The sequence below is a fragment of the Crotalus tigris genome, unplaced genomic scaffold (genome assembly GCF_016545835.1).
Source record: "Crotalus tigris isolate CLP2741 ecotype Arizona unplaced genomic scaffold, ASM1654583v1 scf7180000017567.3851432, whole genome shotgun sequence".
In the NCBI taxonomy this organism is placed as follows: domain Eukaryota; kingdom Metazoa; phylum Chordata; class Lepidosauria; order Squamata; family Viperidae; genus Crotalus; species Crotalus tigris.
In genome coordinates this window covers 1,021,267-1,035,713 of record NW_024096477.1, presented here as the reverse complement: position 1 = coordinate 1,035,713, position 14,447 = coordinate 1,021,267, and the positions used below count along the sequence as shown (strand labels likewise).

The 14,447-nt window shown below is 34.8% G+C and overlaps 1 protein-coding gene across 1 annotated transcript; it reads left to right on the top strand.

Moving 5' to 3' along the window:
* Positions 1-3,516: 3,516 nt before the first annotated feature.
* Positions 3,517-14,169, top strand: LOC120310907 (sulfotransferase 6B1-like). Its single transcript, XM_039349852.1, has 8 exons — positions 3,517-3,684; positions 4,111-4,409; positions 6,841-6,977; positions 7,596-7,685; positions 8,427-8,553; positions 9,807-9,901; positions 10,999-11,155; positions 12,071-14,169. Exons 2-8 carry the CDS (start codon positions 4,208-4,210, stop codon positions 12,199-12,201), a joined length of 939 nt encoding a protein of 312 aa, XP_039205786.1. The 5' UTR covers positions 3,517-3,684; positions 4,111-4,207; the 3' UTR covers positions 12,202-14,169.
* Positions 14,170-14,447: the final 278 nt, after the last annotated feature.

The following is a 14,447-nucleotide window of genomic DNA, read 5'->3' as shown; positions in this document are numbered from 1 at the left end:
CTATTGAAGAAATATGTTTTGTAGTCACCAACGTAAAAGTATATTTTCTCTCAAGGAAAAAGAATTAACTTTTTATACTTCTGTCCTCCCTTACCCTCAAACAACATTAATATTATTCATAGCAACACCCTTTCTTTCTATACAAAACCACATAAAGCTATCAACATGAAATTAGCTAAGCAGGGTTAGACCTATTCATATGGTTGCCTTTGGAAAAAAAGACTTAAAACTGTGATTTTCACTAGATATTACCCATAATCTTTCCTGCCTCTTTTTGTCATTGTGTGCCATGCAAGATCAAAATGGCAGATACAGGTTTCCTTAATTAGCCCAATCTCTACTGCATGTTGATAGCCCAAAGGCTTTTGGTCAGATTTTTTCCATGTTTATATTCATGTTATATTCCTCATATTCTCTATCTATGTTATTATGTCAAATAATTTTCCTATAATAGGTACAGTTCAAGGATTCCAGAGCTCTGACTGGAAAGATTGACGAAAGAATTAGGATGAAGCCTAGAAAGTATAAAGCCGAAGGTATATTTATTTCATGTTTATGGTTCACGTTCCTCATACATGTGTTTGTTTCTATTGCTGGCTTTCACATCCATTTTTCCTCTTCCCCAAAAAGTGATCACATGACCTTGGGACACTGCAACATCATAAATACAGTTGCCAAGCATCTGAATTTTGATCATGTGACCACAAGGATGCTGCAAGAGTTTAAAGGTGAAAAATAGTCATAACTCACTTTTTCCCATGCTCTTGCAACTTTGAAGTTACTAAATGAATGGTTTTAAGTCAAGGAGTATGTGTACATGAAGTCCCCAATGACAGAGCATCTACTTTGGATGCAGAATGTTACAGGTTCAATTTCCAGATAGGACTGAAGAGATTCCTCTATGATTCCATGGGGACTTGCTATGATCTGATTCAGTTTAAGACAACTACCAATGGTTCTGATGTTTGGATTATCAATCTTACTATTTATGCTTATAAAATCATAGTTATACAGCAAGTACAGTAACAGGAATGCTTCACCATAAGCCAAATTTTTAAATAATTCTTTAAAAAGTAGCACTAAATACAGTGGGAAACAGATGGGGTTAAACATAACTAATTGAAATTCTGTATTAGATATTGATCAGAATGGGAATACATTTGCCCTGGAAATTTGTTTGAGATCCTTCTGTATTTTGAGCCTATCTTCTGCAGTGTTGTCTATACCTGCCAGTTTGTCATCTGCAAATTTGGTGAGTTCTTTCTCTATTCCCTCATCTAAATCATTTATGAAGATATTGAGGAGTACTGGGTCTAAGACAGAGTCTTGAGGCACCCATTGTATGCTTTCCTCAATGTAGATAGATACAGTTCCATTGAAGACTATACATTGAGTGCAGTTGATCAGCCAATTACTAATCGATCTGGGAGTGATCCACATTATTCTATCTAATCAAGTAATAGGTTGTAGTCTACTTTATCAGGTGCCTTACTGAAGTCCAAGTAAATTATGTCCACAGAATTTCGGAGATATACTAATTTAGTCATATTGCCAAAGAATGCAATAAGATTTCTCTGGCATGATCTGTTTTAACAAAGCCATGTTGGCTTCTGGTTATAATTTTGCTTGCCTCTAGGTGTTGACAGATTCATTGCTTGATTATCTTTTCCAGGATCCTCCCACATATTGATGCCAGGCTTATAGGTCTGTAGCTTCCTGGAACCATTTTTTTTTTCTTTTTTGAAGATGGGAACTGTTGTGTCCTGAGCCTGCAAAAGCAGGCTCCGGACGTTGCATTGGTCCCGGGCATTCCAAAAGCTGCCTGGGACCAGACAGAGCGGCGCCAGCCTTGTGCACATGCGCAAGGCGCAGAAATGCTCTGTTACTTTGTTGACATTGTCCGGGTCTCTGGCCACATAAAAAAAGCCTGTGTGCCTTTGCTTGTCCGTTCGGTTGTTAGAAGAAAAATAAAGAGCTGTTTAAAATCTCCATGTGTCTTCATCGTTCGCACACGAACGAAGTACTTAACAGAAACCACATCAGCTCTTTTCCAGTCATCTGGTAGTTCCCCAGTGCTGACATGCCAGTTGTCAAACATCTGCATTTTGATCATGTGACCATGGGGAGGCTGCAATGGAGATAAATGTGAAAAACAGTCATAAGTCACTTTTTTTCAGTGCTGTTGCAACAGTCACCAAACAAATAATTGTTAAGTTGAGGACTACCTGTAAAATAAATAACTCTGCCTATGAACAAGAATTTACATTATCTCCCACTTTCCTGGAGTCCACTTAACATAAAAGAGGACACTTACAGTCTGCTGAATAAATCAACAGAGACAGAGAAGTTCATTTTTCAGAGAAAGCCTCAATTGACAAATCTGTAATTTGCTGACTCTTCATGCTTTTATTGCCATATTTTGGGGATTTGGCTTGCAACAGGAACAAACTTGGGGTTTACATTTTTAAAATAAAAGGCTTTATGGGCAAGCCAGTACAACATCAAAAGAGTTGTTTTGGCTGTTCATATAATGTGGAGGAGCAGATGCTAATAAAGATTACAGGGTAAGGTAAAATCCCTGAATAGATAATGTGGTATCTGCAGAATGGAGGCAAGGGTGAAAAGATGAGTTGTGATGTTGCAATGGAAGCTCCACCTCTTATTCAGTTGGACAGAACACTGCAAAATAAACATGAAAGGTCAGAGCCTGTTTTGTCTTTTTTGGCATTAATGTAGTTAGATATAGATGTCTTAGAACGGGCAGTGAATAGTAAGACAGTGTACAAGAATCTGTAATGTTTTGGGTTTGCAAGTATGAGGTGTGTGTTTATTCTTGGTAGTCAGTGACTATGCAGGGTGACAATGCTATATGGGGATCATGGGAGTTGTAATCCAAGGTATCGAGGACAGTAGATCAGGAAGGCTGTCTCAGAGGCCTGTTAACTCTGAATTTCATCCATACAACAATAAAATAAAAATGTCTATCAGCTCCTGTGCAACATATTATTTTCTTATTTGTGTCTTTGAGCAGATCCTTCCAATTAAATAATAAGATCCAGGTTTTTAATAGATGTATGTATTGTTTTGTTTTACTATTGATGTTGTTTTAATTATAGGTTGGGAGCTGCCCAGAGTTTGATGTAAAGATGGGTGGCCATATAAATGTTTTAAATAAAACAAATATTTTTTTGTTTAAAAAAAAAATAAAACTAGCAGAAGCATTTTCAAAGCTGATGAACGGGACCAGCTCTAAAACTAACATAAATGAGTATTCTTTAGTAGGAAAGCAAAGCACCCAGTGCTCCCCCATGACTCTTCTTAAACTCAGTAAATCAAAATTAAAACTAAATGTGAGGGTCAAAAACCTCACAATTAAAATGGAGGGGGGGGAGGGAGAAAGAAAATAAAAAGGAAAAAAATGCTAGTGGGTGACGTGAAACACAAAATTAAACAGAAAGGGAAACAAGGGGGGAGGGCAGAGGCATGGAATTATTTATGCTGGCACACGCACACACCACAGATAGTTCTCCAGTTTTGTGCAGGCTGTGTCTTGTTGCTCGTTAAATAGCCAGGGGGGAAAAGGCTGAGATCTCCATCAAGATTGATTAGTGTCTCGAGAGCTTATGTATTGAAGTGCATCAGAAACACTTGTCTCTTACTGCAGAGGGAAGAGTGTGGAAGAATGTAAGTAAATCTGATATATTTCAAAAAATGCAGACATATTGAGGAACAAACAAAAGCAAAGCTGGGTGAAAGGGAAAGAATGAAGCCGGATGAAATGATTTTTTTTTTTTTTAAGAATGGGGAAAAATATTTGCTCATGTTTTAGTTGTACTTACTTGTTGCAGCTGAACCAAATAGCATTATATTAGAGAAGGTTACAACTTGTAACTGCAACAGCTTAAACTCTCTAGCAGAATAAGAGTTTATAGGGACATTGTCATTAGAGCTTATAAAATTTAAAACTATTTTTTTCCAATTTCATTTTAATAGTAATTATCCAGGATTGAAATGCCTTCAATTGCAGAAAAATCTCTGTTTTTGTTTTTATTTGGATAGTTTGATATGGATTGTAAATACACGTTTTTAATCACTGCCTTTCTTTGACAGCTGAAAACAACATATACATTCATCTTTATAGTTTTGAAAAGACAAATTGGGTTGTTTGAACAGATTCACCACACATACCAAAAACAGAGAGGCAGAAATGACACACGTGAGAATAAAGTTTATTGAGATTCTAGAAAAAGTCATGAAAGAAGGAGAGCAGATGACACCAGAGGAGATGCTGATGACTCATGAAGGAATTGCATACCCAACTGTCTTTTGCAGCCCAGAGCAGTTCAAAGCTATGGAAGCCTTCCAAGCTAGGAGTGATGATGTAGTTCTAGCAGGATACTGCAAATCTGGTGAGTTTGTTTATTCGTTTGTTTGTTTTTCTACAAAGGTGTCTCCTGGGCTTTTGATACATATTTTTAAAGTCCCTGTCCCATTAGATTTTACTTGTAATAGTGATGAATTGATGAATTGTAGGGTAACAGTCTGAAATAAAATCAAAGGGTAAGGGAAACTTCAGAAATAATATGAAAAACATTTTTGCATATCTGTAATTTACTGGTTTCTGCTGTTACCTGAGCAATTTTGGGCCTCAATAATATCTATTTAGTTTCTGAAGCTGCACCGTGCAAACAAAAGTATCATTACGTTTATAGAGAGAAAGAATGTAGTGTTAAACAGAGTTCAATTTGATCAATTGAATACAGTTTATGCCACAGGTGCTATATATATATTGCTGACATTTTATCTACAAAAGTTTAATGATGCTAGCAATTGTAAGCCTGCAAGTTCAATGTCTTTCATGGGACTTTCAATTTTTTAGAATTCCAAAGAAAAACCTTTGGACGTTTTCATATATTTTATATTCTATAATGGGAATTTTTGATCTAGTGCTGACTAGGAGGATTACACACAAAGACAAGTCCTCTATACTGGAAGGTTTCTGAATAATTTCAGCAAAGAGCACTTTAATATATCAGTTCAGTAAAAATAAAGCAAAACAAAAACACACTTAAAACAAAAACCTCCTTATATTTGAAGTATTTGGGGTCTGCTTTTTTAGAATGTGTAATTTGCTCAAGAGCTTTAACATAATTTGTCTTGTTTTAGCTTTTCTGCAGGGTTCTGTGTCTGTTTTTACAATTGCCACATCAATAAAGGATAATATTGTAATTCAGGATTGAAATGAGGAGTCCTTGGTATTCTATGAGCTTGCTTGTTTTCTTGCAGAAAACTAGGTAACATTATCAGTGCTACTAAGGACTGTGGTTTGCTGTCAGTTCATGTTCTGGTGGTTTGCCCTGCCAGAGTTGGTGTGGGTGGTCTTAGAGATTCTTTGGTTGGGCTGTTTATTGTCACATGCCAACTTCTTTAAACATTTATGGATCATTTATAGTTTGTTCAAATGTGGGAAAACGCATTTCCTTTATCATAACCAGAAACAATGCACACAGAGAGGAAAAAGATATACAATATTATGTATCCTGTGGAGAAAATGAACCAGTCCTTTCTCATAATTTTAGAATCCTGGGTCAGTAATGAAAGGCTGCCTAGCTGTAGACTCAAAACGATGTATATAGCTATTACACCATAGAGTTGGACAATATTAAGTATAAGGTAAGGCAAATATTTGGGACAGCTTTACAAGGAAATTACCCTTTTGTAAAGGGTACAATATGCCTTTGAATATGCTAATAACACTGTAGTTGTGTATGGGTGTGCTACTAAGCACAGTTCCCTGTTGTGGGCTTCTTATATAAATAATGTATTGTAGAGGGTTGGCTTTTCTTTATAATCCCACAAAGTTTTTCTTAAATTTGTGAGATGTAGCTAGCATTCACTGTGTAAGGCAGACAGACGTGATGACTTATGTTCTGCTTTACTTCCCATGTGCCATCTTAATGGCATCATTGATATATCCAAGCTTTTTCACTGAACTTCAGCCTAAGGCAGGAATGAGCAAACTAAAGCCCAGGGCACCCTACAGTCCAGTCACTGAATGCCCTTTTAGTCATCTTTTAAGAGTACTGTTTCCTGCCATTTTGAGGTGGGGAATAGAATAAAAGTATGATGTAACTTTTGAAGTAGGTGTACAGTCTATCAGTTTAAAGCAAGGCTGTTCCTACAAATTCCATGATGAATCTGACTTTGGTGTTCCTCTGCCCTTTAGAAATGTTAAATGGGACTCTTGATCATAAAACGTTGTTCACCCTACCCTTAAGGAATATCTTTCTACTGTGCAGGTGTTGGACAGCCAGCATTAACTTGAGAAATAGTTCCAGCGGGTCAACATTACATAAGCCTTACTCAATTTTTTCAGCTGCATTTGGCTTGTGTTCTTGTTCAACAGAAACTAAAATCTCTGCTGCATTATTTTGTCATTCAAGATCAAAGTGTGCCACAGTAGTTAGAAAATTAGAATGTGATACTCTAACATCAGAAAGTCTGCTGTTACAAAATATTCTTCAAAATCATGGTGTGTGTGTATGTGTCTAGATGGGTGGATGGAAGGATGGATAAATAAAGTAAGTAGGCAGAATTTTCTTCATAGCTTGTTTTTATATAGAGACGTATATATTTTTTGGTGAGGAATGTTGTGAAAAAACACTACCTTGTTTTTTTTGCCAAACTCTTTAAGTCTCCTGAATATCAGTATATATAATGAAATATATTTTCATGTAAATGAGGACAGCTCTTGTAATTAATTGGTATTGGTATTGGTTTTATGTTTATGTTTTTACTACATAAGCACATACTATATTTAATTTTGTTTTTTCCCCTCAGGTACCAATTGGGTTGGCCAGATTGTTACCGATTTAGTAATAACATCTGCAAAGAAATATGAACCAGAGAAGTTTAATGAAAAACTTCTCCTAGCAGAAATTCCTTATCTTGAATTAGGAGATACTGAAAAGTATAAGGTTAGTATGACAGACATCACTTACCCAATGGTGATAAATTTTCATCAGATTATAAAACAGTAATAGAGGTAAGTATTTTTGCAGGATGTCCATAGAGTAAAATCAGTCAATCAGACTATGTTTGATCAAAAACAGCTAGGTTGATTCTGCATGATTCAGTCTTTGAAAAGATAAAATTGATCTTATATATTAACCAATCCACTGACCAGTAAGTGTATTACTCTCAGTGCTAGCATTCAATGGAAAAACTTGAGGTATGCATATTTGAAATGTGTGATTATTAGTCTAGTCTAGTTTAGTCTAGTCTAGTCTAGTCCATGCTTTGGATTATATTTACCTAGATTTTTCCCCCCTGCAAAACCAGGGTGATTTTTGAGTTCAATAAATTTATTTCCAAGCAATTTCTTATTTTATGATTGCGTGGTGGAGGAGAATAAAGGGAAATTCTTTTGTGACTTTGAAAGCTTTAATTTAAAGAGTGTCCAAGAGTTATTCTGAATCATCCAATCTGGTGTTCTCATGCAGGCTGGGAAATTCTGGGATGTATGTATGTATGTATGTATGTATGTATGTATGTATGTATGTATTTACTTATTTATTTAATTTTGGCTCTGGAAGAGGATGGATACTTATCCTTCCAGGAGAGTGATATTTACTCATCTCCGTCCTGATAGATTCCCACCATCTATTTTCAAGAAGAAAGCCAAAGTAAGTAGCCGATTTAATGCCCTAAAATTGTAATGATAAAATTCAGTGAGCACTTCTATAGGGATAAAGTTAGCATTGAACAATAAAAAAAAGAAAAATATAAGCAAGCGCATGCTTAATATAATAGTCATTATGTACCATACAAATTGATGACTGGTTAATAAATAGTTGTGTTTACTATAGTTGTTTATTGATAAGTCATTTAAATTTGGATAATTGTAATGACTGTAGTGCAACTTAATTGCATTTTCAGGATATGACAGTTTCCAAATTAAAGCCCTGCCCTTTAGTAGTTCAGAGGCATCATTTGGGGAAGTAGCTGTAAATAGAACTGAAATGGAGGTTCCATACTAATCTAGATAGCCAATTTGGTGTAGCAGTTAAGGCATATAGGCTAAATGAGATACAAAGCCAGCTGGGTGACTTTGGGCCAGTCACTCCCTTTCAGCCCTAAGAAGAAGGCAAGGGCAAGCTACTTTCAAAATCTTCCAAACTTGCCACCCACCCACCTAATCTGGCCATATATTGTCTCACTAGGCCATTCTCTTCCCTAACATTCTTGCATTACTATATAATAAAATACCAGGAACTGAATGTGATTCAGATATTCACACAGGCAAGGGTATATAAAATTTCAGTGATAAAAAGTAGCTTAGGATAATTTTCAGAGAATCTGGTGCATCTTAGAGATATAATCTATGCTTTCTCATTTCTTATTCTAATGTTTTTGGTTTGTTTTAGGTAGTGATGCTGGTTCGAAATCCAAAAGATGTTGCTGCATCTTTTTTCCATTTTTCAAACAACTTCAGTCCTTATCCTCCCTATGATACATTTGAAGAATTCTTCCGAGCTTTAATGATAGGAAAAAGTAGAGTTTCTATTCATTCCAATTGTTTAATGTCTGTAGATATGAAGAACATAGTAACTGTCTATCTTGATTATTATTTTTTATTGATTAGTTTATGCTTTGTTCAGAAACACTTCAAATTCAGGTTCATGTCCTCAGTTTATTTCAATAAATCATAGTTAATGGCATGACCAGTTTCCTTTTCTGATGTAATATTATTTGAAAAGAGAAGCAAATATTTCTCATTGCCTCAGTCCAGTCTAATTCCCAGGGAATGTATGCTGTTTTGAGGTTCTGCACAAAAATCCAACTATTGGTAACAAATAAATAGTATAGCAGAAAAATATATTCATTCATTCATTCATTCATTCATTCATTCATTCATTCATTCATTCATTCATTGTGTATGCTGGTTTTTCCCAATTTGAGAGGCCCAGAGAAGTAGATGACCCAATATTGGTGCAGTGGTTAGAATGCAGTATTGCCAGCAGTTCGATCCTGATGGGGCTCACGGTTGACTCAGCCTTCCATCCTTCTGAGATCGGTAAAATGAGGACCTAGATTGTTGGGGGCAATAGGCTGACTCTGTAAACCACTCAGAGAGTGATGTAAAGCACTGTGAAGCGGTATAAAAGTCTAAGTGCTGTTGCTATTTCCAAAATTGTAATTCAGTTTTTCAAGGTGTTTCATTATAACCTTGGCAGCTAAAGTAATTTTATGTAAAGCCATCATTACATATATACATATTTATTATTTTGGCTTAAATCCAGTTACAAATATTTAGCAAAAAGTTATATCTTGAGAGTGTTATTTAGATGAAAGGTTTGGAATAATAATAACCATATCAATTTTCAAGTTAACTTATATTGCTTGTATATGCTTGTTTATGCTCAGATTATAAACTATGTCAGAACTGAGTAAGTACTACAGCGCATTGACATCTGTGCAAAACTATAATTTCTGAGTTTCCTAATTGTGCTATGATCACAAAATTAAACACTATCGATGATGTTAAATTTTCATATATAAATTAATTACTAACTAAACACAACACATCAGATGTAACTATAATTAAAAAGAAGAAACTAATTTTTTTTAGATAATGGAATAGTCAGGGACATTACAACTGAGGGAAAAGGATTGGAAAAAGATAAACTCTATAGAGGCGATATTCAGAGATCAGCTTAAATTTTCAATGAGTCATATACGTATTTATGTCTGTTATCAATCTTGTTCTAACATGATCTTAATTATTTTTTTTTAAATTTCAATAGTGCCCTGGGGATCCTATATAGAGTATCTTTGTACATGGAACAAGTTTATTGATAAAGAAAATGTCCTGCCAATAACATATGAAGAGATAAAAGAGGTACAGTTAATACTGTTCAGATATATGGTTTCTTATACTCATAAACAGCAATGAATGAAAAATCTTAGAGATGGAAAAATGGGAGTTTCAGGGTGTAGTAGGAATTTTAATACCAGGTCTTTCTGGAATAAATCAGATTAGAATTCGAATCACTGCTAGATGTTCAGAATCTATTCCAAATACCAATTAAGCTTTCCTAACTTTTTTGCCAGGGTATAAATCTCATGCCAAAATACTCTAGAGTTTCCTTAAATGCATTCTACAGAAACAGTTAAAAAGCCCAACTAACTGAAGCTCTTTTACTGGCCTCCTACTCTTATTATTAAAATAATCAAGAGAAAAAGAGATGACCAATGACCTCAAAGTTTCCTGCGAGAACTTCATGAAGTTTATAATCAAGAAAGACCCATGATCATCAGGCTGTTAGCACGTATCATTTTCAGTTAAGGAAAAGTCTTGAAGGTCTACACATTTATGGAAACATATATTCTGCATCTGTTTATTGATATTTCCCCCCCAAATAAGTAGTTCCCCCCCCCCCCGTTCTGCTCTGAGGAAGAAATAGAAATAACAGTGCCATCCAGTGGTGGGATTCAGCCAGTTCACACCACTTTGGCAGAACCGGTAGTTAATTATTTGTTGCCCAGGCCCAGAATGGACTTCTGGAAGTTGCATCCACACAGAGAACCGGTTGTTCACATATTTGAATCCCACCACTGGTGACATCCAACCAACCGCAACACAAAGCTACATCCATCAACATGAAATGAGACCAAACTAAGCTTGGGGAAATTGTATTTGCTCCCTGTAATAATGTGTGTGTTTGTGTGTGTGTTTATACGTATATTTATACATTCATGTAGAACTTTCTGATTGTAACTGAAACCACATTCATTTATATACTTGGCATGAGGTGTAGTGTAGAATATAGCCGTAGCATTTAGAATGAGACAAACAGAGGGAATCTTAGACATGAAAGTGATGGAAATATATTGCATCTTTCCCTTTCCAAAATTGGTGGGATATCTTTGTTAGAAATGGGACATTAAATAAAGGAGAATTCTTTTTACCAGCAATACAAATTGATCTCTTTTCAGAACCCAGCTTTAGGAGCCAAAAAGATTTCCACATTTCTTGAACTGAACTTAAATGAGGAAGACTTTCAGGATGTTGTAGAAAGGAGCACTTTCAGTGCGATGAAAGATAACTCTAAAGCAACCCATGGAGAATTTGGTGAAGTTCTTTTCCGGAAAGGTAACTTTTGAAAATCCATAATGTTGCACTCTCACTACACCACTGAGGCTACACCCTATTTTCATGAGAGTTCCTTATTCATCGCTATTCCATAGATTAGGAAAATCGCATGAAATTATAACTAATTTGCTTTTGAGCATTTGCATTTTTTAAAAAGAATTAAGAATTCATGAGCCATCATAGAATGCATGCTCATATCTATTAACTTAAAGGAGAGCTATGCTTTATTTAGAATTTAGAAAAAAGGAATAAACTTTTATGATTATTTTTAAATAAGAGAAGCATAATAATTACAAATCAGGTTAATCTCTCTGTAATGATTTGGTGATGAACAAACTTCCAGCCCCAACAATCCTATGCCCACTGTCATTCCTGTTTTTGAAAGAGAGAGGGAAGTAATAATTCTACAATGCTTATTGCATCTCTGAATAACAGTGGATAATTATATAGTTTTTAAATACAGCAAAGGGCCAAAGATAAAAAGAACTTCATTTTTTAAATCAAATCAAATCAAATAGTACCTGCTAATTCACTGTTTATATATAGGGATGCTCTTATTTATTTGTTTATTTATTCAGTTTCTACAGCCAAGTGATTGAAGATTAATTGGTGATTTTAACAAAAAATAAAAAAATACAAAAATAAAAAATACAAGCAGCAACCATATCCATCTGCTTATAAATTGACAGTATATATTGGCAATGGACTATGTACTATGGATGGGTGGATGGATGGATGAAAATAGACCCAGAAAGGCAGATATCGAACATTTACCAAAGAGCATTTGTAAAACATCTAATTATTATTTATTTCTCTGAATAGTCTGTAGTATTGCAGGCTTTAGGCAAATACTTATTGATATTACAAGATGTGTGGTTTTCATATAAGAAAAAGAAAATAATTGTTTGTTTTCAGGTGGAGTAAGTGACTGGAAAACACTTTTTAGTGAAGAAAACAACAAGGAGATGGACACAGTATTTAAAGAGCGCTTAGAAGGAACCAAAGTGGGAAAATTGATAAAGTATGATCGTTACTGCAAGGTATGAAGATCAAAGAAATAATCTAATCACTATCAATTCTAAAATGACTCCAGTTTCCGAAACAAGGCATTCTATTTTCTTCTAATAAATCTATGAGTTTTATGTAATCTCTATATGAAAGGGGGATGGAAATTATTTCAAGAGTTTTCTGACAAAATTTCTATAAATGGCTAAGCTGCATTATTTAGTCCTGCTGACAGCATATTCATTTCTTTTGCAGATTTATGACAAAATATTTTAGAAATATAAGACAGTTGGATAGATGATAGAAAGAAATCTAAAATGTGACCTTTTATATAGAAATCAACAAGCTCTTAATCCCACCAATTCTTCAAGCATACATATATGTTTGTGTGTGTTTATTCACACTCACACACACATATACACAGATTTACATACATATTACATTATTAATTAAATATTGAAATCAATTTGAAATGTAACTATTTATATGTATTGCACATTGAAATCTTAATCATAAATTCTAACAGTTAGAAAATTGATTCATTACCTGCCACCAGTCTGAATGATTACTAGTAACAGGAAATTCACACCTGTACACTAACACAGACAGAGAGAAAAGAGCCCATGCATGTGACATTTATTTCAATAAGACTTCCTTCCAGGATCAGCTGATATAAAGAATACTACTTGTTCCAATATCTATCATTGTTTTGTAATATCTATGTGCTTTTTCACTTTTTTGCTATATAGAAAAAAGCTCTAGATACTGCTTTCTCAATACAGATAGTTCTCACTTAATAACCACTTGTTCAGTGGCCGTTCAAAGCTTTGATGGCACTGAACAAGGAGATTTACAACTAGTCTTCATAATTGCAGGAGTTGTAGCATCTCTCTGGTCATGTGATCATGATTTGGGTGCTTGGCAAAGTGCTCACAATTACAATAGTTGTGATTGCCTTTTGTTTCAATTAGGTGGTTAACAGATTAGTGAAACCTGGCTCAGAAACAGTCCCTGTGAGAGGAACCTTGGTGTCTTAGTGGACAATCACTTAAATTTCCTAATAGTGAGGACAATTAACCAGTGGAACAGCTGTGGGTGCATCATCACTGGAGGTTTTTAAGAAGAGATTGGATGGCTACTTGTCTGAAATGGTATAGGGTCTCCTGTTTGAACAGGGAGGTTGGACTAGAAGACCTCCAAGGTCCCTTCCAGCTCTATTGTGGTTGATATTGATATTGATTGATCTCACTGCCAGCTTGCAAGAAGCAAAGTCCAGTGGGAAGTCACAAATGATGATCATGCAGTGTTGCACAACTGCAAAGAATTCATTCAACAGTGGCAACTGGAACTGTTCCAATTGCCATCATAAGTCAGTGCAATTGTGTGACATCACATTTAACAACAGTGTCACTTAGTAAGCCAGTTGCTGATCCCAATTACTATAGTTAAGCAAGGTTTGATCTAAACACAGCAAATAAATTTCACCAAACCTAAATATGTCAAATGTAAGTAAAAGTTTAATTTTTTTGTGGAAAGCGGACTTTTGCAGAAGGAAAACAAATATAAATATAATAGGTACCCTAAGCCATATTACTTTGAATCCCGATTCTACTTTCTCTCCTTCTTCTCCCTCTTTGTCTTTTTTGTCTTTGTCCTCTGTTTTACTTTTTTATATATAAATTTATTAAAGATTTTTTTAAAGAAAAACTAAAACTAATACAAAGTAAGAAAAAGAAAGGAGAAATTAAAAAGAAAAATAAAAGTGCAAGAGAAGAAAAAAGTAAAAGAAAAATAAAAAAGAAAGAAAAAGATACAAAGAGTAGCCTCTGATCTTCTTTACAGCAGTTATACGTACAATTATAAGTGTACAATTATAAGTTACAACATAGCTCTCTTCTTTCTGTAATCATCCAAACCACAAATTGTAATTTCATTTTTTTCTGTTTTCATGCAAAAAAATCTACAAATGGTTTCCAGTCAAGAATAAATGCCATCTTTTTTCTGATCAAGGAAGTCTTTTCTTGTCTTTCCTGGATGTTTTATTATGAGATTTAATGGGAAGAGAATGTGAAACTCACAGAGAAAAACACAGACCTTACCTCCAATTTTTGTTAAATAATACCAGTATTGCTTTGTTAATCCTGCCCCTTGGGTATATGAGAGAACTAATCCACACAAAATCCTTTTTCTATAGTGTGTTTTTTGTGTGGTATCTGGGTAATTTAAAAGACTGAAAGCTGCCTCTGTTTCATGAACAGCAATAGGAAATTAGCAAACCAGGGAACAA